Source organism: Phocoena phocoena, chromosome 6 (genome assembly GCF_963924675.1).
Source record: "Phocoena phocoena chromosome 6, mPhoPho1.1, whole genome shotgun sequence".
In the NCBI taxonomy this organism is placed as follows: Eukaryota; Metazoa; Chordata; class Mammalia; order Artiodactyla; family Phocoenidae; genus Phocoena; species Phocoena phocoena.
In genome coordinates, this window is record NC_089224.1 from 93,032,581 (window position 1) to 93,059,067 (window position 26,487).

The following is a 26,487-nucleotide window of genomic DNA, read 5'->3' on the forward strand; positions in this document are numbered from 1 at the left end:
AACAAAAGAAACAGCACTGACCAGAACCACACATTAGCAAACACTGATTGAGAATGATTTATTAAAGTCCAATTAGTATGTTTTTAAATTTCAAACAGTCCACATCTCCTTCAGAATAAATGCGCGTGAGTAAAAGTCCAAGTTCATTTGGTTCCCTTCCACTATAAAATGCTCTGTATTTTGTGTAAAGTCTGTGCAAACACCTTTCTGCTAACCGGTTCCCCATATTCTTTCCAGTTTGGGCACTTGTTGAGTCTGCCCTCTGCTCAAATGGTGACCATGCACTGACCTCCTTCTTCCTAAATAACCATTCTTCTTCTGGACATCTCTCTCTCAAACATACTCCTGACTTTCCCACACCTGCTTCGTGACTGTGACTTTACTGGTTACTTATTACGACAAACTGGTGCAATAATTAGTTTACCCGGACAGTTGAACAGGTATCACCTAATATGGCGGCATCTGTGGGGGCGACCTTAGAGAATACACAGTATCCAGTCACGTACCAACACGCTCAACCCATTTGCTACAGAAGCTATTTAATATGAAGATGATCCTTTATTCACTCGGCATGTTTGATTTCTTTGCATTGTCTTCAATTCTACACTAGAGTTGTGGCTACCGAGAGTTGGATCATCCATTGTTCAAATGAAATTTGGAATTGCTAGACATATTAAGTAGGGTATCCTGGCTATTTGTGGCAGTTGACCGTTTCTAGTCCATCTTGTTATATAAAAAAGTCACTCTCAACTAAAGTAACCACTGCATTTCCTTTGTAAAAAGGTAATTTAACTGCCTTTCCTCACAATTGCCACCTACATAGGGCAAAAGCAGGAAATCCCCTTTTATAAAAGGTAAGAGCATAAAAAGACATTTCACATTAAAAAAAAAAATCCTTCATGGGAATGTGTCCTAAGTAAATAATCAATTACATGGACGAAGTTTTATGTACATAAAATTTTTGCAACATTATTTATAATAGTGAAAATTAGACATAACCTAAGTAGTCAACAATACAGGAATGGTTAAATAAACTGAGTTGCATCCATTAAATGGAATATTATATAGCCATTAAAATTATGTTTTTGTAAAATTTTTAATGCCACAGGAAAATGTGGCAATTATGCAGTGGAAAAAACAAACTGGTTATAAAATTGTTTACAGTATGATCCCAATTATATAAAAAGGTATATAATATACATATAGGCATACGCAGGGGAAAAGCTGTTAATGGTGGTTACTTCTGGGTTGTGATATTATCAGTATTTTTTCTGAGTGTTTTATACATTTCTGTATTTTTCAAGTTTTCTACAATGACTATGTATTATAATACAGAAAAACACAGGTCATTAAAAAATTCCTCTGATGAACTAATAATTAGAATGTACTTGGATATTATAAATATGTGGGAACAATACCACTGTGCTCATCTCTATAACTTTTATAGAGTACAACATATTCTTCTGATAATAAACTTACATTCCCTGTTTGTTTTATACATGTTACAACACTTTAATAAAAAAGGTAATATTGTGATTAGATCATTGTTTGTTTCATAACCTAAACAAATACTGGCTTTGACATCTAGGTTTTTCTATTTCCTAGAAGATTTAAAATTAATACCCTTTTATCTTTTTAAGTACAGCATACTGCATACATACATTACATGCATGCTTTCTAGAAAAGTAATTCTAATTTACAGTTTTCCTACATAAGGAAAAAAAATGGAGTTATGGTCGTTTAAAAACAGTCTATAGTCTTATCCATCACAAGCATGCTGATAGGCATAAACGTGTTTATTAAATGAAATGTATCCTTTAAAAAGAAAAACAGGGAAGCCTGTATGTAAATGAAGTTGTGGATTCAATTAGTCAGAACTGATTCTGACTTGCACCAAACCATACAAAATCTTTTGAAGACTAGTTAGTGTAGTGTAAATGGCCACTCCAGAGTCTGTTTATGAATTCTATCGCAAGGTCTCCACTTTCTACTTTCAAAAGGAACGGGGAGAAGGATGAGGGATGTCCCATAAGCTAGTTTTTCAATATACATCAAGTCTTGGTGGGTCTAGGAACAAATACTGCCATGGGTTAGTGTTTAAGCACACGAGTGTGTTTTTCCTCTCTCTCACACCTCACCCTGCCCGTGCCTTTGGGAAGGGGGAGGATGATCATCCCTCAGTAGATGACGGCCGCGGCTCATCTTAGTTAGTTTCCTTTCTAAACCACGGAGTGGTCGTTGCTGTGAACTCCAGCCAGAATGGTGTGGTTGACGGAGGACGCTGAGCGGTCGGAGCCTTCCGTGGGGCCGCTGGTGTTCTCACTGCGCTGGCAGCAGAGGATCTGCCTGAAGGTGGCGCTCATCTCCTTGTCGCGGTAGGAGTAGATGATGGGGTTCATGGCAGAGTTGAACTCGGCAAGCAGAAGGAAAAACTTCTCATAGGCCAGAACGTCACACTGTGGGCAGCACACGTCAAGAAGTAACAAGACCAGTCCAGGAGTCCAGCAGATGATAAAGGCACCTGCGAGGACGGGGAGCGGGATCGGGAGGTTGAAAAAAAGAGAGAACAGAAAAATAGAATGATGAGGCGAGCAACCATGGGGTGACACGATTTCAGTTCAAGGTAAAAATACTGAGCTTCAAAGCCACCGGATCATCATTGGCAATAAAATGTTCAGTTTCTGAAATAATCAGAAAAGGTTTTGACGATAAAATGAGCAACTGATTAAAATCTCATTAATTCAGACCTTACTAAAATTGGGTATTTCTGAGACACTGACGATGATTATTTTGAGCAAAACAGAGTTTGCTAAGCAATTGCGGTATGAAATCGAGACATCCTGCAGTCAGGATACACACTTTGATGCTTATAGGTTTTTTTTTGTTTGTTTGTTTTTTGCGGTACGCCGGCCTCTCACTGGTGTGGCCTCTCCCGTTGCGGAGCACAGGCCCTGGATGCGCAGGCTCAGCGGCCATGGCTCACGGGCCCAGACGCTCCGCGGCATGTGGGATCTTCCCGGACCGGGGCACGAACCCGTGTGCCCTGCATCGGCAGGCGGACTCTCAACCACTGCGCCACCAGGGAAGCCCCAAAATACAGTTTTTAATAGTGTAAGACTGTTTTCAGGCAAAAGCACTGTGACAAACACCCTTTAACGTTTAGTTGAGGCACAGTTTCTGGATTCGGTTTGACTGGGCTCAAATCCTTGCTCTGCTATTTAACAAACTGGGCGAACTTAGGCAAATTGCTTTCCTTTTTTAATTGACGTAGAGTTGATTTACAACGTTGTGTTAGTTTCAGGTTTACAGCACAGTGATCCAGTTTTGCGTATATGTGTGTGTGTGTGTGTGTGTGTGTGTGTGTAGATACACATATATATGTACTCTTTTTCAGATCCTTTTCCATTATAGGTTATTACGAGGTCCTGAACACAGTACCCTATGCTACACCATAGGTCCTTGTGTTGGCAAATTAGTTTTTTACCTCAGTTTTCTCATCTGAGAAACAGAAATGATTCCATTTGCCTCATTTGGGGCGTGGCAGGAGTAAATGAGTGCCCAGAAAATAATCACCCAGTAAATCTTACCAGAAACAGCAGTAGCAATAATATTGTTATTATCTGCTCAGCGGCACGGGCCTGTTTGGAAATAGCAATTTCCAACAGTAAGATGCACATTTATTTTTATTTTAAGTCAACTATCACTTAAATGGTACTTTTCTATATGCTTTACAAACATTAACTCACTTAATCTGTACCACAGCTGTAGGAGATAGAAACTATTATCTCATCACCCAGAGGAAGAAACTGAGAAACAGAAAAGTAAAATAACTTGCTCAACGCCACAGTCCTGGAAAGTGGCAGACCCGAGGCAAACCCCAGAGTTTCTGCTTTTAAAGGCTGGCTCCAGAGTCCATGCTCCAGAAAACACTATGTTATATTCCCACTTCTTAAATTAATAAAATTAAATCTTTTAAACCAGAATTTTATGCTCTAGATGTTTCCTATTTAAATTCTCTTGCTTCCCCAACTCTTCTAAATCATGAATATTTTACTATAACTGTAAAGGGATGGAAATGCAAATTATGTTCTTGGTTCCAACTTATTTAGCTCCTGAAACCACTCACTTGGCTCCCAGGGGAAATGGAGGTTGTGAAATAGCATTAAAATCTACCACCGTATTACCCCAGGAATGAGCTGGGGATCCTTGGCGAAGAGACCGTGAACTGGTGGGCACCATCATGTCCCATTACATCTTACTTGATAGGCCCCTCCTTATGTGTAATTAGGCTACACAATGAGCAGACAGAGTAGGGATGATCCCAGAAGTGCATTTGAAGCTTTTGATTTAAATGGCACTGGCCTAGGTGAAGGCGGGCTTGGATTGGGGTCATGAATTGTACTAGCCTCAAGGAATGAGTTTCATAAAATGTAAACAAAGGAGATTTAGTCTCCAAACAGCCCAGTTTTGAATGTGAGCTTTCTTTTTTTGAAACTTTTCAGCAGGGAAATGAAAATAAAGCAAGGAGCAGAGTATCCCCATAAAGCTCTTTGTTCTAAACACAAATGTGTATTGGTTTTAAACTGCTGTTCGCTTTGAAGACTGGCCAAGGTGCTTCATTTTCTAATAAATACAATACCTTAGACTTTGCTTAGGGAGAAAAAAAAATATTTCAAAAATCAGGAGATAATAGCCAAGGAGCTATTTGAACTTCAAGTAAAAATGTTAATAAAGCATTCATTCCAAGTCCTTGAATTTCCTTGCTTGAAAATCACTCAGAAAGCTAAACATAAAGGAAAATCAAAGGAATGCCTCTTGAGTTTCAGAAATAATGCATTATTCATTGAGAAGCTGGGAAGGGAATTATTCTCAGGATGGAAAATGCCTGGATGGAAAATACATGGTCCCATTATTCCATTTACTTGGAAACTAAAAACATGCAGGCCCTTCATGAATGGGAGAGCATTCTTTCAAGTCTCCTTTCCCCTTTCTTTTATCAAAGCTCTAGTTGAGCTCAAATTCAGAGCTTGATTAGATACCAGCAACATGCATCTCAATAGATTTATTTTAAATAAACGATCTTTTTCTCCTTCCAGGCAGCAGAAGGGAAGACCCTTATTCTCATGGATTTGCTCAAGCTGTCTGACTTTCTTCAAAAGTGGCAGAATTCAAATACAGTCATTTGCTGTTTATAACTTCTTCTAATTTTTAAATTCAAAAAGAGCAAGATTTTTGCGATAAAACCCATGATGGTCTCAGGAACTAGCCCAATGGGCCTTATCAACTCTGCAAGGAGCCTAGATTAGAGACAGGAAGTGGGGACACCATAGCCTGACCAGGAGCTAATACACATGGGTGCTTCACTGAGGAACTCCCCTCCCTTCTTCTTCATTAAAAGGAACTGTTTTTAGTAGTACTATAATTAGGCCCAACCACACCGTCCCGACACTCTGTGTTTGGATCTTCGAGACCTGATTGAGTAATCTAAGAGACTCATAGTACAGGCCTCAAAAATCAACATCTAAAATCAATCATACAGAGCTTTTCCTTCTCCCTTCCCCTCTCTTTCACAGAGGTGCCAAGGATCAAACTGACCAAAAGCTGAAGGTGGACTACCTCAGTGGAAAATGGGCCCTGGAAAATTCCAAGGTGATTAGGCTTCTAAACAGTCGTGATTGAACATTATGAGATCAACTTTGCTCAAATCACGGATTTACCACCAAGTTTCTAAAAACAAAAACTACGACCAAGTCCCTTTAGTAAAAAGGAGCCAACCATAATCCAGTTGGGTCATAGAACTTGAGATGTGCATTGGGGACCCTTGATCTGTAACCTGTGGACAGATTACCAACATATAATCTGTAGAGACTCAAGTGCACACCTATAAGGCAGGTTGATAAGAATGAAAAGAACCTCCATCTCCACATCTGTAAAGTGGAGAAATAATAGCCCTCTGCCTACTCCACAGGGTGTGGCGAGGATCAAATTGAGATAGATATGACACGTAAAAGCCCTCTAGACACTGCACATCTACCTGACTACACTACCTATTGCCATCATGGGAAGCATAATGTGTGTAGGCTGGTGTAGCACAGTTCCAGGGCAGATTTCTTCCAGGGCAAAAGGTGGAAGCATGTTTTGGACCATGAAGACCTGGCATTTCAAAAAGTTCTGAGATGACACCATCCTAATGATAAGAGATTCCTAGGACTTGCAGTTGGATGTGACAAGAATAACAAGAAGGAAAAGAGAGGAACACAGAGAAGCATGGAAGCCCCAAATCATTTTGGAGTTTCTCATGGGTCAGCTCAGTACCTACCAAGATGATGTAAAAGATAATGTGGTACTCAGTAGGGACAGTCCTTTAGGTAGTTTGTATATTTCTGGAACATTTCTGATGGACAAATCCCCACAGATCAAGGCATAAAACCAAGGATGGTATGCAATAGCATGAAAGAAAGAGGAAGCACAAGTAGTTTGTGGTTGCTTATTGTAAAGTCAGAAGCAGAAGCAGCAGATGATAAGATGTTCAAGACCGTGAAGACCTTGTACATAGCCTGGCAAAGATATTTGAAAATTTTCCAGTCTAGCATTTATTCTCAGCCCCAGCCACATACTACAATGGCCTGCAGAACATATAAGAAATAATGATCTTCACCTATCCTTCCTCCCATGAGATTTTAATTTCATTGGCCTCATTGGCCGGAGTCTCATTTAATATACAACACTGTAAGAGAAGGGAAGAAGAAAATGATGTGGATAAAAATAAAGGCAAAACCATCAGATATTTCCAAATTCCAGAGGTGAAAGAAGAGCCTGAACACAAGCAGTGGCAATGGGAGAAGAGAGGTATGAAAGGATTGGAAAAGTATTTAGAAGATGGACTGCATGGAATGGATGAGAAAGATATGAGTCTAGAATGATTCCTAGATGTTCCATTTGGGTGACAGAAGGATGGTGCTACCTTCCACTGAAGGAAGAAATACAGGAGAAACTATCAGTTGGTGTTTTCTCAGGGTAGGTGAGGAGAACACAGATGGTGCCCTAGGTTTTATTTATCTTCAGCTTGAGGTACCTGCACGACTTCAGATGGAGAGGCCTCAAAGACACCCTGATGGGCTCATGGCAATTTGAGTCCTTTAAGACTGTTTCTCAGTGGGCTGAACAAGAGTGGTTACATTTGGCATGATTTGCCAATATTGCAAGTAACATGGGGAGGAGAATAATCAAAATATATCTGTCGTTTGGAATAAATAGCAGAAGTCGCTCTTCCTCGAGCGAGCTTCAGTCCTTTCTTCTACATCTGTCAAACCGGTCTGTGAGGGCCCCGGTGCCCACGATGATGGAAGGAGAGATGCTGGAATGTGGACGCAAAAAGCAGTGAGGAAGGAGGCTGTTTTGGAAGAAGGGGTCACAGCTGCAGAGCAAGATCAGATTACCACACCTTCCCTGAAATCTACACACCCCCATCAGCTGAATAATGCTTACCATCTGGTCTCAGAATTAGAGGCTTTTTTCTAGAGGGACTTTTTCCTAACTCGTTGAACTTTGCTTATATTTGGAACATAAGAACCAAAGTTAAAAAGAAAAAAATGTCTGACAGAGAAGACCTCAAGGGAGGGAGTCCAAGGTTTTTGATGAAAAAAACAGAAAGCACTTCCAGTCTGGTTGGCAAATTTGTGTTTTGACAAAAAAATCAGACATCTCACAGATCTAAAACGAGTCAAGGTAAATCCATCCTACACTGCTGCTGTGTCCGAGTTAACCTCTCCTTGGCCTCACTCTTCTTGCTTCTAAAATGAGGATCTCGGTCCTCCCTACGAAATCAATGTGTGTTAAACCATGTTAAGATGGGTCCCCGCCTCTCCTCTGCCCCCCTAAACATGTTTTCGGATTTCCACCCAGCTCTGTCTTGGAGTGAACTAACTAGAATAAGACTGGCTCACCAGAGCATTATTACCCACTAATATCTAAAAAACAATGCTACTCTAAATGCCTAACAAAGGTTTTTCTTATAAGCCCTTATCATTTTTAAGTAACAGATATATTTTAAACTTAAAAATAATATATAATTTATATATATGCATACATACATATATACACATACATATACTATATAAATGTACATATAACAAATATGTACGTGTTACATACCCATACACATTCAAAACAGTCACTGCGTCTTAGTGTCTTAAAAAAGACACACACAAAAAAAGACAATGAGATTTATTTTCTTTCATACGAGACCCAACGAAAAAGGGATAATGTCACTTGCATATTCTTCACACAGGAGATAATTCACCATTCTCAGAACAATTAAATCTGTTTTGCCTCCTAAACATAGTGATTACAAAATTTTTCAAACCCAGATTTCCCTCCCTTATTTTAAAAATGATCAATCTTAAACCTCACAGAAAATCAGTGTTGTCAGCCACAGTTCAACACCATCTAACTGAGAAAATGATACTAAACTTATTGCATGACTGTGGTCTAGCTGTTACCAAAGTGATTTGAATAATACTTATCCCTTAAAGGATAAATGAAACTCCCCCTGCCCAGAATCTTTCCTTAGAAAAAGTCCAACATAAACAGGGAATTTGTAATTGGTTTTACAACATATTTAATTTTTCAGCTATGAATTAGGATTCTCCCAAAATGGTACAAGTCTAAACGACTACTGAAATCTGGCTGAAAATACGCACAGAAGATAGCTGGTGACAGAATCCTGTGGATTTTATTCTTTGCAGTTCATGAACTACTGGCTGTGGTAGTTCATGGATCGACAAGATGCGTGTTACCCAGAAGACAAAATTCGAGGACGAAAAAACATAATGGAAATTTAATTTATAATTCATTATTTTACTAACAAAATGAGGGGAAAAATTAAAATTTAATCCAAAAGCATATTCAGAAATATTCTTGCAATCTAAAAATGTTTATTTAAAAATTATGTATGTGTTTATGTGTATATATATATATAAATGGTTATATATATATATATATATATATATATATACTTAATGGCTGAAAGACACAGAAAGAAGAAGAGCAGAAACTGTAAATATGATAGTGCATTTGGAGACTGGCTATGTCTCTTACAGTTGCTAAATGCTCTTGGCAGAGTAGGAGGGAGGCATAGTCTGTTCTACAGTGAGATAGCTGTGTGCCTAAGATATCTCTTGTTATCAGAAACTTGTATTAAAAAGTTCTTTTTAAGTGATAAAAATGATTATTCAATTGGGAAGTGGGTATTTAGGCTAAAGACTTCCAAATTCAAATCATAAACATATTTTTGTACGTGAGTTTCAATCAGTTTAACTACACGTTCAGAGTGAAATATCGGTTGCTCAAAACTAAGACAAAATATCACAAAGCAAGTTCTAACACATAAATCCTGAATAAAAATCAATCAGTTCTAAAGCCATCAAAACAAACTGCATCAAGATCACTTCTCAGAATTTATCCTATATATTTACACATAATAAAATTATGTACGTGCCAGGAATTCTTGGCAGCATTGTTTATTTTTAAAAATTGGAAATAATCTAGGCAACCACAAGTAGAGAAGTAAAATAAATTAAGTTGATTCATAAAGTGGGATTCTATTCAACTTTCTAAAGTTCTCAAGAAATTCTATCCTTACCAAATGATCTCCAAGATACACTGCTAAGTAAGAAGAACAAGGTGTTAAAACACATAAAATGTTAATACACATAAAATGCTATCAATTATGCTTTAACAACAGAGACAAAAAAAATGTGTGCACACACAAACACAGATACCCTATAATAAGCTTCAGTTGAAGCTAACAGTCAATTAATTTAAAAATTGTTCAGAATACAAAATTATAAAAATGATACCTTCAATATTTTATTTGAATTTAAAATACCGATTTGTATTCATGTGCCAATCCTTTAACCTAGAACCAAGGCTTTATATTTGAATATGGGTCTGTTAACTGGAGTTCTGCATCACCTTCCAAGCAAAGCCACACCAATAAAGCATCACATACTAACTCCCTCCAAATTGGCTTCTTCAAAGTGGAGTCAGAACTTAAAATTCTTGGAAAGCAATTTGAGTACAAAAACCTTGCTGATTTTTTATGGTTTTCCCCACACTGACAGTTGTTCTCCCCAGCAAACTTAAAGCAGTTTCTTTTTGCAACTTGTCTTCATTGAATATTAACAAAGCCTTCCCCTTAGCTTTCCCAGAAACGTTTTCTCATTGCCCTCATTTTGATTAGATAACGTGATATTTACCTAGTTACATTATTGTTAGAATAACCTGGCACCTTAGCAGCAAAAACAATTGATTCTTGGTAACTGTCAGAGCTGAATGACCTGGTCTTAAGGCTATAGTCGACTAACCCTTTTTAAAAAATTCATCTAAATATATGAGTGTATACTATATGTCAGGTACTATTCTAGGTACTGGGGATGCCACAGTGAACCAAACAGGAAAAACTATCTCCCCTCATGGAGCTTAGGTTCTAGGAAGGGTGTGAAAGACCTTTACTAACAAAATAAATCAGTAAAATATCTTTCAGAGGAGGACAGTATTTGGAGACTATGGGAGAGCAAGTGAGGAAGAAGCAGGGCAGCTAGAGGCTCACACAGTGATCCAGACAAGAGCTAAGGGTGGTTCTGAACATGAGAAGCTTGATGGTAAAGCTGATATGATTCGCTGATAGACTGAGTGCTAGGAAGAGGGAGAGGAGGGGAGGAAACCTATAAGCAACTGAAGGAAAGGATTTAGCGATAAGGAGGTCACTTGAGGACAGTTCAGTGGGTCTTGAGAATGTAAGCCTCATTGTAGTTGATTCAAGAGTGAACAGGAGAGAAACTGGACCCTCCAAGTACAGACAAATCTTTTAGGCAGTTTTGCTGTGAAAGGAATAAGAGAAAAGTGGCTATGGGCATGAATTACTATGTTTTACAAAGTTTTTGCTAATAATCAAGTTGGTTAAGGGAAAGCTAAGAATAGGTATATACTCTGTATGTGTGTGTGTGTGCATCACATATCCCTCACATATATGTTCATATACGTACAGATTTTTATTTTTTATATTATTATTTTTTTTTGCGGCACACGGGCCTCTCACCACTGTGGCCTCTCCCGCCGTGGAGCACAGGCTCTGGACGCGCAGGCCCAGCAGCCATGGCTCACGGGCCCAGCCGCTCCGCGGCATGTGGGATCCTCCAGGACCGGGGCACGAACCCACGTCCCCTGCATCGGCAGGCGGACCCTCAATCACTGCGCCACCAGGGAAGCCCCACATACAGATTTTTAGATTGCTATACCAGAAATTGATTATTATCAGTTATATCTAAACTGTATACTTTAAATATATGTAGCTTGTTATATGTCAATTATACTTTAATAAAGGCGGGGGGGGGGAAGAGGGGGAGAGGGAGGTGGGGAGAGAGAGAGAGAAACTGAGATAAGAAAGATTGAATTAGCACCAAATCATCTTTAGTTTGTTTTTCCCATCTGTTGGTAAGAAGCATCTGTCTGGCCCTCTCAGAATTCTGCATGCAGGGAGCTTAGTGGCTCAGACTGTGTGTGTGGGCAGGGAGAGGGGGCAGGGGCATGGCTGTCCAGCAATGTCCATGGCTGGGTGGTTGAGTCTTTCAATCCAAGAATGAAACGCTAGAAAGCTCTTTTGGCTTCAGAACTAAAGCTCATCTGCATTAAATATTATATTCTTATCTTAAAAGTACAGCTAACAGACTGGGGAAGATTTATAATCCTATTAATGACGGCATGAGTAGTAAATCCATGGACACACCGATATACTGCTGACAGAAGAGTCATCTGACAACCTTTTTGGAGGCAATTTGGCAATGTCTAAATTTAAAATGTCCTATCTAACAATTCCACCTGTAGAAATGCATCCCATCCAGAAATACTTGAAGCAGCATATACTATGAATACAGAATGCTTGATGAAGCAATATTTGTACTGGGGGAAAACTGTAAATCTAAACATTCGCCGACATTATATATAAGTGGAGTGGTAAGCAACCATCACACAGACTGACGTTGCTCTACTGTACTGACCCACGTCAGAAGATACACAAATTGTATTAAGTCTGTAAGGTTACAATACTCTATTTGTTATAAAATTTCTATAGATATGCATATATACCTTACATGTATTACAAAAAAGTCTAGAAGAATACACACCAGATTGTTGACAGGAGTTACCACAAGGAGGCAGGGTGGCAGTATGGACTTTAAATTTTAATGTAAATATTTTTGTAATTTTGGGTTTTTTACAAAGAGCATGTTTCTCTTTAATAATTAAGGAAACAATCGACAATATTCAGGCATTATTCCCACAGGCACTCAAGAAGCTAGTTGGGGGCTTCCCTAGTGGCGAAGTGGTTGAGAGCCCGCCTGCCGATGCAGGGGACACGGGTTCGTGCCCCGGTCCGGGAGGATCCCACATGCCGCGGAGCGGCTGGGCCCGTGAGCCATGGCCGCTCAGCCTGCGCGTCCGGAGCCTGTGCTCCACAGCGGGAGAGGCCACAACAGTGAGAGGCCCGCGTACCGCAAAAAAAAAAAAAAAAGAAGCTACTTGGTGAGGAAGAGGATGGATTGAGGCTCCTTGCAGATAAAATTTCTTTTAACCTCCCAGGCTGCACAACTGGAGGATTTTATGTTATAGGAGAAAAGAGATAGGCCTGAGGTCACATACTGTTTCTTTCCCTTACTAGTTGTGTGACAATGGACAAGTTATTTAATGTCACTGAGCCTCAGTTTCCTTATCTGTCAAGTGGGGATAATATGTACTTTCAACACTGCTGCAAGGACAGAATGAGACACCCTGCAGGTAGAATATAAAGCATGAGGCCACCTAGTAGGCTCCTTCCATTTTTTCCCCTTTTGTTCTCCTTCAGGGAAAACTCAAGGAATAAATCTATAAGAAATATGGATATCTGGGGCAAACTGCTATTGGTTCTTCCAGCCCAGAGAGAGAGCAAACTGCAGGGCTGTGTTCTCTGGTACACTGCCACCTCAGCCACAAAGGGACCATCAGCCTGCTTTCCTTCAGTTTAAAAACCTTCTGAAAGTCCCCACAAGCATTTCTTGATGAGCTCTCAAATTCCAGGTCATCCCCTTTCTTCTTTCAGTTGGAAATAAAAGGAGTATTTTCTTTTCATTTCTTACTTTTAGAGCCTACCTCATATGAAAAAGGATTTGAGGTAAGAGACAAATTAATACAAAGTTTAAGTGATCCTTGATTTTCCTATGCTTCAGGCAGAGGGGAACAATTTCAAAGAGTAATGGGCCACCTTAGCCTGTTCTGCTGCTCTCGAGTTCTGGAAACAATGAAATCCTTCTGGCTTCGGAGAGCCTGGGAACACAGGAATGGAGACGCTGTACTCTGAGCCTGTTCAGAGCTGGCCAGCCAGTGGGGGGTCTCTGGGCAGCTTGCTCCAAGTTTCTCTGGGGTGGATGCTGCCGCCTGGCCACGCGACAGTGTGGGCCCCTCCACGAGGAGAGGCAGGACTGAGTCCCCCGCTCAAGGCCCAAGGCGGAGGCCAGATCTTCCTCCTAACTGTGAAGCTGGGTGAGGCTGTCTTGTTTTTAACGACAGGGCCTGAGCCAGATGAGATGTTTGAAAAAAACAGATAAGGCAGGGAAGGAACTTCTTCAGGGAGCGGACGCAGGCCTCACATTTCTGTTGCCCACATGGCTGAGGAGGGGATGGTGGGGACGGATCAGACCATGAAAGCACTGAGGGTGGGTGGTCAGCATTCGATGCCCTCCGGCCACCTCAGTAGGACTGAACCCCACCCTCCTGAAACAGCTGGGCTGCAGGGAAAGGGCCAGTGCTGAGAGAATTCCACCACACTCTAGTTTTGGCAAAAGGAGAAAAGAAAACAGATAAAACAAAAAATTTTCCTAAGAACAAATGAAGTCGAGAGGGGTTGCATGTTTGCTTTTGTAAGGAAAGGGAAGGGACGCTTTGGACCACCCCAGACATTTCCCTTGCTTTTCTCGTTACATTCACCCACCCACTTCATATACATTTCTTAATAAAAGACCTTAATCAGTTCGGGCTTACAGAGAGAAAAATCCTGCTAGGGAAGATATAAGCTGTGGCGATTCATCTGCCTACTTTTTGCTCCAAGCTGTCACTAAAATATCTGCTTCCGGTTTAGACTGGAGAGAGAAATGGACTTTCCTGATTTCATCCAGGGCTATGATGCCGACGTAGACCTTCAAGTCCAATTTGTAGAGTCTTGTTACCTCTTAAGATTTTAAACTCTGCTGATACTTTTCAGGGCTCTAATTTTTCAAAATTACTACTGATGGTTTCCTTTTAATAAACCTTTATTTTTCAGACACCTCCTATTTCTTCCAGTCTTTTGTGGCTTTTGATTTTAACGATGTAAAGTTATAAAGTGCAATTACACTTTTTAAATGCATTTCTACAAGGTATCTTTTATAATGCCCAGTTGAACTTATCAGGGGCAACCCACATATGGAACATACACAAGGCACCTCAAAGTGTGAAATGTAGTTGCTTAGTCTGACTACTGACAGTTTATTCTGCAGTTTGCACTTAAGTATTTGATTTTTTTAAAATTCCCCATTGTGCTCCAGGGTACAACATGCAAAGTAACCCAACACCTAAACTGGTAAGAAAAACAAAGCAAAGGATCAGCAAAAATAGGACCATTCCATCTTATTAGATGGAATAGTATAAGATTAGAAAGTTCCAATAAGATGGAACTATTATTATATAATACAAGTGAGGTTGCTTGATTAAAGACTTCTGAAGAGTGTACTACACAAGAACATTTATCAAATAAATAATACATGTAAGCATGGCTTAAAAGTTGGGGCTGAGGGTGAGTAACTTGTATATGGATGTGCAACGTTTTATTCAGGCAGAAGAAATTTTTTCCTGCATCCTGCCTTCCCACCCTCCAACCCCCTTAGCATATTCACAAAGCTCCAACAGATCAGAATTGCACACAGATCATATAGGGAGAAACCTTTGTATCAGTGCTATCTCTTGCGTAAGTTATAGACACCTGTGTTTTCCAAACGAGAGTATTCTCATCATACTTTCTTTGATGAGCATAAGACCTATGGTAGAAGAAAAAAAAAGACAACTAGAAAGATAGGGAGAAAGGCAGCATAAGCAGCAAGAAAAAGAACCGGGTTTTGACTAAAATGAGCTCTTTAAAGTTTTTTTTAACTAAGCAGATACCCACACTACTCTTGTCAATGACTGTCATCTCTACAGCACTGTTGTCGAATTTTCATCATTTGGGGATTATTTCATAGAAGTTACATAAAGTTCACAATCATAGAAATTTTAGAGGAAGGAAGAAAACGTTTAATAGAAAAACGTTTCGAGAAAAAAGGTTTCGAGAAATCCTACTAATAAAACTTGCAATCTTGCAAAAGTCATGTTCTCACCAGCCCTCAGATTGTATATATATATTTCAGGAGTTGAAAAGACTGGGGGTTCTTAATCATTTCTATGACATCAGCCCCTCTCAGAGTCCAATGAAAGGCAATGCTCTATCCTCAGGGGAAAAAAAAGTGTCCTAAAACAACTTTTTGCTTACAATTCTAGGCAATCCACACCAAAATCTCTGGACCAAATTATTTTTTTGCAGTGCTAGTTGTGCTTTCAGGAATTTTAAGTCTGTTTGGCTTTGTCTAGTAAGTTTGGAATTGCAGAACTCTAACAGAGAATTTACATAATTTGACACTTTTATTCACCTATGTATGAAATTAAAACTTTTAAAATTCAGATTAATATGCACAAAGAAGCATGAACTTAAATCCAACTTCAATACCAGTACTGTAGTGAGGGTTTCCACCCAGATGGAAATAGTCTACAGAGAGGCAGTGTGAAACTATGAAAAGAACATTACTTTTAAAATAAGGAGAACTGGATTAAAAATGTTTTCAAAGTTGCGAGGGGCATGCGAGGATCTTCTGGTTCACTCACTGCATGCATTTATGAAATGAAGACAAGAGGTCTAAAAGAAAGGTCTCCCATGTTGCCCTTTCCACAAAACACAAGCAATGGGACCATCTTTTGCCCCACACTGACTTCTCTGGGTCTCAGTTTCCTTATTTGCAAAATGAAAGAGATCCCTTACAGTCTGAATAGTCTATGGCTAATTAAACTACAATTTTTAATTTGTCCCTTTGCTACAGGAGTTAATTCTTATGTATGCTACAAGCTGCAACACTCATAAAATCAAGCCGTTCATGGAGTCTACGTCACCTTACCTCCAAAACATCTGATGAATGTTTTCATTGCACTGGTGCAAAGAAAGAACAAGTTAATTCCTTGCAGTGGTAGCTACCACATAAAGTAACAGATTTTGATTGATACCAAAAAAAAAAAAACCTGATAATCCTCTTAGATGACTCAAACATGAGGCATTTAGTTTTTAATGCGATACAAATTATTCCAATAGAACACATGATGATTCTGGAGATGTCTGTAGTTAATATTAATAGTAAAAAGTGCTGCTTCATTTTGTTACCCAGAGACAGCATACTATGATGCATTCTCGTCTTCACATCGTGGAATCACTAGGAATTTTAATTCACAATGAACCTTTCATTCACAATATTTGAAAAGGTTTTTTTTTTTAATAATCAAAACTCTAGGAAATGCTCATATTATAAAGGAAAAGATGAAAATAGCCATCGTTTTGGTTAAAAGAAAAAGGACCTATACTAAGACTGCTCAGAAGTTATTTCAATACAATTCAGTCCAGAAACAATAACACCAAGCAACTATGCTGTGCCAGACAGTGTGTTAAATGTCTCTGGGGGAGGGGGGAGGGGGGAGGGGGGAGGGGATGAAATAAGACATAGCTCTGGCTGGAAAAGCCTAGAAACTGAAGTTGAGAAGAAAGGCGTTTTGTGCAGCCAAAAGGGAAACAGAAGGAGCACCAGAGGGAAGGAGAAAGGAAACAAGGCAAGAGAAAGTCACTGAGACTTTTCAAACTTGAATGTGAACATGAATCATCTAGGGATCTTATTAAAATACAGATTCTGGTTTAACAGATCTGGGGTGGGGTCTGAGAGTCTGCATTGCTAACATGCTCCTAGGTAATGCTGATTTTACTTGTCCATACATAACACTCCAGGTAGCAAGGGTCTGAAAGACCAGTACAACCCAACAGAACTTTCTGCAATAACAGAAATGTTCTATATCAGTTATCCAGTATGGTAGTCACTAGGCACCGTGACCAGTGAGCACCTGAAATAGGACAAGTGTGACTGAGAAACTTCATTTTAAAAGTATTTAATTTTAATGAATTTAAATAGCCATCTGTCTAACAGCCATCCTGTTGGAGACTGCAGGTACTAGATAGACCACGCAGGTAATATAGAGCAAACTGCACGGTAGGCCTCAACTTCCTGTATACTTATGAAAATCAATCTAGTTTAGGATTTCTCAACCTGGGCACTAATGACATTTTGGACTGGATAACACTTTCTTGTTGAGGGGCTGGTCTTTCCATTGTAGAACGTTTAGCAGCGTCCCTGGCCTCTCTATCCACTAGATGACGATGGCACCCACCCTACTCATGGAAATAAAAAATGTCTCCAGACATTGCCAAATGGGGGGAGGGGGTAGGGCAAAGTCAGTGGTGGAGTAATGCTTTTATATAGAAAAGCATATGAGGTGAACAGCAACATCCTTAAATATAACCTAAGTATTTGCATTAGTTTTCTACTGCTTCCATAACAAATTATCACAAACTTAGGAGCTCAAAACAACAAATTTATTATCTTATAGTTCTAAAGGTCAGAAGTCTGAGATGGGCTAAAATCAAAGAGTTGGCAGGGCTGGATATCTTTCTGGAGGCTTTAGGGAGAACCCATTTCCTTGACCTTTCCACCTTTCAGAGGCCACCTGTGTTCCATGGCTCATGGACCCTGCCTCCATCTCCCAAGCCTACAATCCAACATAATCTCCCCACCTCAAGGTCCTTAATTTCATCACATCTACAAAGTCCCTTCTGCTGTGTAAGGGGACTTACAGGTTCCAGGGAGAAGAATACAGATATCCTTGATAGGCTATTTTTCTCACTCTCATTGTATTAAAACGAAAACTTAAAACAGTAAATAAAGTTTTCCCCCAAAGTCCTGGAAAACTGTGATTTTATTCTGTGCTGCAAGTATTTTCCTAGCTGAAAACATTTTATAGCATTTTCCATTCACACATAAACTCATCTAAGGGAGAATCAAGTTTGTCTACTTTTACTATTACAGTTCTCATGCACTGCCCCAGGCCTCCCCAACCCTGCTGAGGTCACTAGTATAAAATTATATTGTTTATATTTCTTTACTATTACAGTTCTCATGCACTGCCCCAGGCCTCCCCAACCCTGCTGAGGTCACTAGTATAAAATTATATTGTTTATATTTCTCACACTCAACAAATGAGAAAATATCACTTATTTCTAGATCTTCGGATTTTTCCTAGAATTTGAGAATTCCATTTATAGATGTATATAGTTATTGTTCTGGTCCATTCACACTGCTGTAACAAAATACCACAGACTAGGTAGCTTGTAAACAACACAAATGTACTTCTCATTGTTCTGAAGGCTGGAAGTACAAGATCAGGGTGCCGGCATGGTCAGGTTTTGGGGAGAGCCCTCTTCTGGGTTGCAGACTGTCAGTTCCTCCTTGTATCCTCACACTGTGAGAGGGGCTAGGGAGGTCTGTGGGGTCTCTTTTATAAAGGCACTAATCCATTCATGGGGGCTCCACCTTCAGCACCTCCCAAAGACCCCACCTCCTAAGACCATCACCTTGGGGGTTAGGTTTCAACAAATGAATTTGAGAGGGACACATCAGATTACAGCTGTTATATTTACTAATTCTTTAAATTTCCTTTAGATTTTTAAAAAAATTATTTCCCTTAGAAATGAAATGAGTATTTGATTTTCTGAACCCTCATGCAAAATCTTCATCAGCAACTTCCCTGCATTTTTCAGATTTTTGCCCAAGGGCTGGGGCATTTTCAGTTATAATACAATTAGTGACTATGTTAATTAAATCAAGTTATTGTTCAAAAATTTAAAAACAAATCCTTTCTTTAATCTGTTTCTATAAACTGCTCTTTAGAGTAAAAGCTTGCATCTGTCCAGCTGTTTCTGAAAGAGAAGGGTGATGAAGAGTAAATAAAGGCAGATGGCATCTACACTTAAGGTTTCTTTCTCTTTTTGAGTTTGATGTTCAAGAGGTGACAAATTGTCTTTAAAAGCCCATTTTCCCAGTCTTGGGAAGTTAAGCTCGGTGAGGTTGACAAGAGGCCATGGTGGAGGAAGAAGTGGTGGCCCAAGGATAGAGCATTTGCTGACTCACTTTCCCACCACAAAGGGTGGCAAACTGAAACCAGGCTTTAATTTAACTCTTTTTCTGCACTTTCAAAGATACAAGAACTTCCATTCATAGAAGTCTATAGTGGTAGCATGATCAGAGAAGTGGAGGAAGGAGGGGGAAGAAGGAGCAGTTAGATTGTGTTCTGGTTTCATTTATAGGGAACTATAAGAGGTAGAAATGTACCAGAATAGAGTACTTTCTGCTGAAATAAAGCCACTGACCAAATTCATATTTTTCTATTATGGGTAGTCTTAAGGGTTTCCGTCCCCCAAAAGTCCATGAGCGAGACTTCCACTCATGGAAAAGTCTGTGAATGGCACAAACAACTTTCTCCCTGTACCTCTCCCAGCTAAGTATTGATATAAACACAAACCCTGGAAAAAATACAAGAGGCAACCAAAGAGAGCTCTGAAATGCAGAAAAGGAAGGTGAACGGATTAGAGACCCCAGGACTAAATGGTCTTGCAATCCCAGACCTAACATAAGAAGGTCAGCCAAGCCCAGACCTTCCAGACCCCCAAGCTAGCAACAGAAGGCAGCCCAGGTAGGCTCATTCCCCCCTCAGATCCAATGGGGTACCACCAATACCACCAGGCTAGCAAGCAGCTGGCAAAAGGGATAGATCGGGAGCACCACTGACAGTAAGCGGCCAGGGAAAGCACTCTCCTTACTCACCAGGCCTAAGACTCCCTTCGCCCAGTGAGAGATAGCAGGCAGCTAGCAGCACCAGCAAAGGGGATTCTGACACAAAAAAGCCCCACCTGGGAAGTGTTCTCCTTCCCTGCAATGTGGGGCAAGGAGTGAGGAAAAGAGGATCATAGCACAGCAAGCGCCAGGAAGTACGTTTGTTCTCACTGGCAAAAGAATTCCTCTCCCCACCCTCACCAGAGACACTGGGAGGCCACACCCAGGGAAACTCCTCCATCCCCTCAGGTGGAACCAGCAGGGACCGTGGGATCCTAAGCAGCCCCAAATAAACCAAGTTGATCAAAATAGCATCACAAAGTCTCTGAAAATGCTAAGCACAAATGGGATGACTGCCTGATAAAAGATTTAAATAGGACCTTGAGTCTCCAAATATAATAGCCAAAATATCTAGAATACAATGAAAAATCACCCATCAGCTTCCCTGGTGGCGCAGTGGTTGAGAGTCCGCCTGCCAGTGCAGGGGACACGGGTTCGTGTCCCGGTCCGGGAAGATCCCACAGGCCATGGAGCAGCTGGGCCCGTGGGCCATGGCCGCTGAGCCTGCACGTCTGGAGCCTGTGCTCCGCAACGGGAGAGGCCACAACAGTGAGAGGCCCGTGTACCGAAAAAAGAAGAAAAATCACCCATCACATCAAAAACTAAGAAAATCACTACTTGATTGAGAAAAGAATCAGCTGATGCTAACACTGAGATGAATCAGATGTTAGAATTATTGATAAGGATTTTAAAGCAGCCATCATAAATATGATTCAACACAATTGCAAATTCCTTAGAATGTAAAAACAAATATCTCAGCAAAGAACTAGAAGTTATAAAAAATAACTAAATGAAAGTTTAAAACTAAAATATGCAATAACAAGAATAAACAACGGGTTGAACAGTAGAGTGGAGATGACAGAGGACAGATATTAATGAACCTGAAGACACATCAATAGAATCTACTCAATCTGAACAAGAGAAATAAAATAGACTTAAAAAAAGGAAAGAAAAAATCCACAGTGGCAGGGACTGGGACGATAACAAAAGATCCAACATTTATATACATTATCAAAGTCCCAGAAGGACAGGAAAAAGGAAGTGAACTTAAAAGAATATTAGAGAAAACAATGGTTTAAAATGTCCAAATTTGGCAAAAAATATATATAAACCTACAGATTCAAGAAACAGTATGAAACTCAAAGAGGATAAATGCAAAGAAATCCACACCAAGACATGACATTTCAAAATTAAATTTTGAGAAATGAAGCAAAAAAAAAAACCAAAAACTTGACAGCATTCAGAGAGAAATGACACATTACCCATAAGGGAACACCGATTCAAATAAGAGCAAATTTCCCATCTAAAACCATGACGGCCAGAAGGAAGTGGTACATTTTCCAAGTGCTGGGGGAAAAAAAAAAGAACTGGTCATCTTCAAATTCTATATCCCGCAAAATTATCCTTCAGGAATGAAACGAAAACAGAGACATAACTCAGATGAAGGAAAAAAAAGAATTTGTTGCTAGCAGACCTTCCTTTAAAATACGGCTAAAAGAAGTTTTTCAAACAGAAAGAAATGGTAAAGGAAGGAATCTTGGAACATCAGAAAAAAGAAAAAAGGAAAAACAAAAAAAGGAACAGAAATACGGCTACATACAATAGACGATTCTCCTCATGGGTTTTATAAAACATATTAGATCACTGAAACAAACACTAAATATTGCCTGATACTCAAGATAATTATATTTAAAAGTGGGGAAAGTACCTAAAAGGTGGGGAATGGACCTAAAAGGAAATAAGGCTTCCACACTTCAAAGTGGTAAAATACTGATATCAGTAGATGGTCATAACACCCAGAGCAACCATTAAGAAAACAATACAAAGAGATACTCAATAACACTGTAAATCAAGATGCAATCCTAAAAGCCCTGAATATCGACTTGGGATTCTGTATATTAGGTGGCTAAATGTATACAAAAGCATAAAGTCATTCAGGGAACAGTCCTGGACTGGGAGCTACCTCACTCTGGGATAGATCTAGAATACAGCATGATCTGAACCTACCTGGGAATGTAGATCACCAGAACTTACTGGGCATCAGTTTCCACATCTTTGAAATAGAACTGGCTGGAGAAATAGGTCTATAAGACAACCTGGGCCATTTTTAGGGCTAAAATGTGATTGTTCCATAAATTATGGATCTCCATTCTTCTCATCCATCCTGTGTTATTCCTTAAGATTCAGATGTCTCTAAAAGTGTTCTGAAAACTGCATATTTATTTGTATGCACATTCAAGGCTCTCACAGATTCCAGTAAAGAGAAAAAGTAAAGAGGAGGAAGAGGCTTTAAATGTAACATATACCCATTGGAGTATGGACCATTTCCACTTAGAGGAACTATTCATTCCTTTCCCGCCATTGGTAGGAAATGAAAGTAAGCAAAGTATTTATTCCTGTTCACTTAGCATTCTTCTTAGATCAACCTATATCAAATCTCTGAAACCAAAGGGATTATAGGTAAACTGGCTGATTCCCATCACAGTACACCGATTCAACATGCTTTAACTTCTTCTTCATCTGGCCATGCTACCCTAATCCAAGTCTGCATCAGTGGTCCAAAAATAATTTACCTTTGGGAAGTGCTAGGTCACATATGGATTGTTTGGTACATTAGACAAAGAAATACATTTAATACAAAAATACCCTTCACTATGCTTTATAAATAAGTATAAACACCTTAACTTTATCATAAAGGTTAAAAGCCTTCTGTTTTCTTATCAGTAATGTGTAAGGATTAAAAAGACTCTAGGGAATTCCCGTGGCAGTCCAATTGTTAGGACTGCAGTTTCACTAATGAGGGCGAGAGTTCAATCCCTGGTCAGAGAACTAAGGTCCTGCAAGCCGTGCAGCGTGGCCAAAAAAAAAAATATATATATATATAAATAGACTATGAACTTCCTTCAATCTCTCATGTTATGTGACCAGAATTAATTATTTTTCCTAAACAGAATTAGGTGGAACCACTCAACAAGGCAGTCTAGCTTGGTGGTTAAGAGCTTAGGCTTTGATTTCAGATGTACCTGGACTAGAAAATGCCCTGGTCTGTGTACTTGCTGGCTGAGTGTCCTAGTTTAACATCCTGGGTCTCAGTTTATTCATTTGTAAAAAAGATGTGGTAATACCTACTTTACAAGACTGCTGTAAGAACAAAATGAAGTTACAAACATCAAGTGCTTGGGATATACTAAGCATTCTACAGCAAAAACATAATTTTGGAAACAAAGTGAAGCATTTCAAGAGGTCAGATCAGTAAGGGTTACGGCACAAAAATACAAGTTCTTAGAGATGTTACTTCTGAAGCCAAAATTCTCCTGTGTTCACACTTGGGACTCTCAGATCATTTAGCACATGACTACAATGCTGGGCTACCCTCTGTCTCCTATGTTAGTACAGTCGTTAACTCCTCCCAAACTTGGTGTAACATGTTCCGTAAAATAGGGTAAAATTCTACTTCATTTGTATGATGTAACTCTGACACTGGTGATTTTTTTTAAAAGCTTATTTCAAGCCATGTGTCCTTTTCTTTGAGGGAAAACTGAGTAAAGACATGTAATCATTAAAAACAGTATCTCCATAATTTTAATGTGTACTAGACATGTAAGCTTATCTTCTCTTTTTTAATACCAAAAAGACACCAAATGGTTACCTAAAAAAATGATCTAATAAAAGCACACATTCCAATGATTCTGTGGTAGAACTTTTGTCATATTTAAATATTTTCCTTGGATTTGACTCTCACAAGCATTAGCATTGATAACCAGCTAGTTTTCTTCTAGGCCTCTTCTGGGACAAGACTCTTTAAATTAAAGTGATTTCTATTTAAAAAATATAAATATATTTAGAAAGTATAAAATATAAGGGATATATCAGATAAAATTAAAGTAAGACCAAAATTTCTATAGTGATATTGGATACACTTTAAGAGGCCAACTTATGGATAAAGGAAGTTTCGGAAAGTTATGACATGAGGAAATCCTTCATTGATGCAAAATGGATTTGGAACAATATTTTAATTTTGTAATTTAAAGAAACCTTAAAATTAAGAATAAAATAACTTCAACAGATGTCTTTACAGTTTCTGCTATTACAGTGTAGATACCTAACCACAAAAGCTAACGCGTGTTTGAAAACATTAAAAATGTATTCATCATATCACTTTAACAAAGAGGACAAAAGGATAACACCGTATGAGATAAAATCTTATTTAAGAATTTGATGGAAATGATGTCACAGACAATCAATGTTCTTAATAATGCACTGTTCAGTGATTAGCATCATGGAACCATCAAGGGACGGGTAGAGAGAAACTAAGACTAACAGACATGGGTGGAGGACAACCTAGAAGGATTCATTAGAGACCTGGCAGGCCCCCAGGCACTAAGGGCTCTAATCCCCTTAGTGCTGTAAAACGGCAAGGGGTAAAGGTTCCAGGTTGCTCTTTGGTGGAAGAAAGTGCAGAGACAGAAGTAGAAAGACAGTGAAAGAACCATACAACCACCTACATGGAAATAAAAAGGTTACCCGTAAAGTGAGAATAATCAGACTGACCTCAGACTCTTCTAAATCAGGATCCAGTAAAGCAACATCTATAAGGTTTGCAGGAAACATCCCTATCCATTAATTCTATATTCTCTCCCTCATTCACATGTCAGGATAACAGAAAGACCCTCTCAGATTATGTTACTGTCTGTGTGATGGGACTATAGAGGTGACTATTTTCTTCTTTTTCAGTATTTCCTAATTTATCTGTATTGATCATATATTACCTCACAATGGAAGAAAATAAACATCATTAATAAAAACTTAGCTATTAAAGCAGAATAAGGAGAGAGTAGAAGATGGCTTGCTATATCCAAAGGACATTTGAGATTTCTGATTTATATCAGTTTAATCATTCTAAAATTTTCCTACCGAAAAAGAAAGACATCCTTAAAACACACACACACACACACCACATTCACATACCCCTTTTATGATTTCAGAATGGATTCATTAAAAAATTATAGTAGAAAAAGGTTAAGCTTTTTTTCAATCCAAAGAGTTCAGCCTCCCATCTACTGCTCTTTGTTTATTTGTCCTTCGGAAATAACTATTCAGTGTTTTTCTTTTTTTTTTTTTTTCCCTTAAGCTTATTTTAAGAACATTTTCCATTTAAACTAGGAATTAAAGTACTATTAATATTATTTTATTTAAATATTTAGAAATACTCATCTATTTTAAAATATCTTTATTTTTATTATTTTAAAATACTTAGGACAATTTAAAATGATTTTATGATTTATTAATACTAAAACAGTAATAAATTATTATTTAGATGGGTGTTTTTACTATTAAAATATCTTAAATATAATAGTTTAATTTTAATGATTAAAGTCTTAAAATAGGAAACTCCTATGTAAATGAATGCCTGATCACATAATATCTTTGAAAGAAACCCAGAGGGGAATGTAAAATAAAACAATAACCTAAGAGGATAAACACATTTTCGTAACTGCATTGAATAAAACATTCTAGTCTATGAGAGAGAAACTCATTAGGTAGTGGGGTTAACTAGATATTGTAAAGCAATGCCTTTTCCTCTGCAGACCAAAAACTCTCTGACGTGGGCACAACTTCCCAGAAACAAAACAGCTAAATCACAGGTTTTCAATACTTAATAATAGAAAATGGAAAGACAAACATAACATCTTTCCAAACACACCCACTTTTGACCACCCATAAGCCCAGACCTCTTTGCTGTGATCCTCTGCCTCTGTAGAACTGTGTAGCACAGAAACTTGGAACTTGGAAACTTGGACACTGCCAAGAATCTACCTCCCTCAAAACCAATTCTGACCTCTTTACAGATGCAAATGTCTGATCCCAGACCCAGAGACAGAATATAAAACTTTGAAAAAGGGAAAACCTTGTCTTTTAATGACAGTTTACAAAGGAAGAGAATTAAGAGAGGTCAAAGACCTTTTTGTTGACTAGAGTTCTCATTCAACTGTTTTTACTTCTAAAAGCAAAGAGAGAAGAGGCAAGATTAAATGAGCTTCACCATTCATAATAAAACCCCTTTTCAGACATTCGTCATTCAGACAGCACTGAAATGCTGTTAATGGAGCTAGTGTTTGGATGTTCAGGCTTTCACCAACTATAGAAACTGGCAATCTCTAAATTTGAACTATTATAGCCCTATGGCTCTTGCTGGAGACAGTGTCTCAACATCACAGTTTTTCATTACTCAGAAACTGTGCCCAGAGGGAAGGGCCAGAGATTCCACTCTAAATGTCACCAGGACACTGTCCTTCCTTCTTCAACCTCCCGATGAGACTGGCCCCTTTTAGTTCACAAGGTGCTTGCTAAT

The 26,487-nt window shown here is 39.0% G+C and overlaps 1 protein-coding gene across 2 annotated transcripts in view; it reads right to left on the minus strand.

The window, feature by feature from the left end:
- Nucleotides 1-1,082: 1,082 nt before the first annotated feature.
- The window catches only part of LPAR1 (lysophosphatidic acid receptor 1), a 159,201-nt gene continuing 133,796 nt past the window's right edge, over nt 1,083-26,487 (minus strand). The window contains exon 4 of one of the 2 annotated variants that reach the window (XM_065878722.1): nt 1,083-2,521. In XM_065878722.1, coding sequence (XP_065734794.1) covers nt 2,220-2,521 — 302 coding nt within the window. In that variant the 3' untranslated portion in view covers nt 1,083-2,219. The remainder of the gene's footprint in view (nt 2,522-26,487) is intronic. The other variant, XM_065878723.1, reaches the window with a different exon arrangement.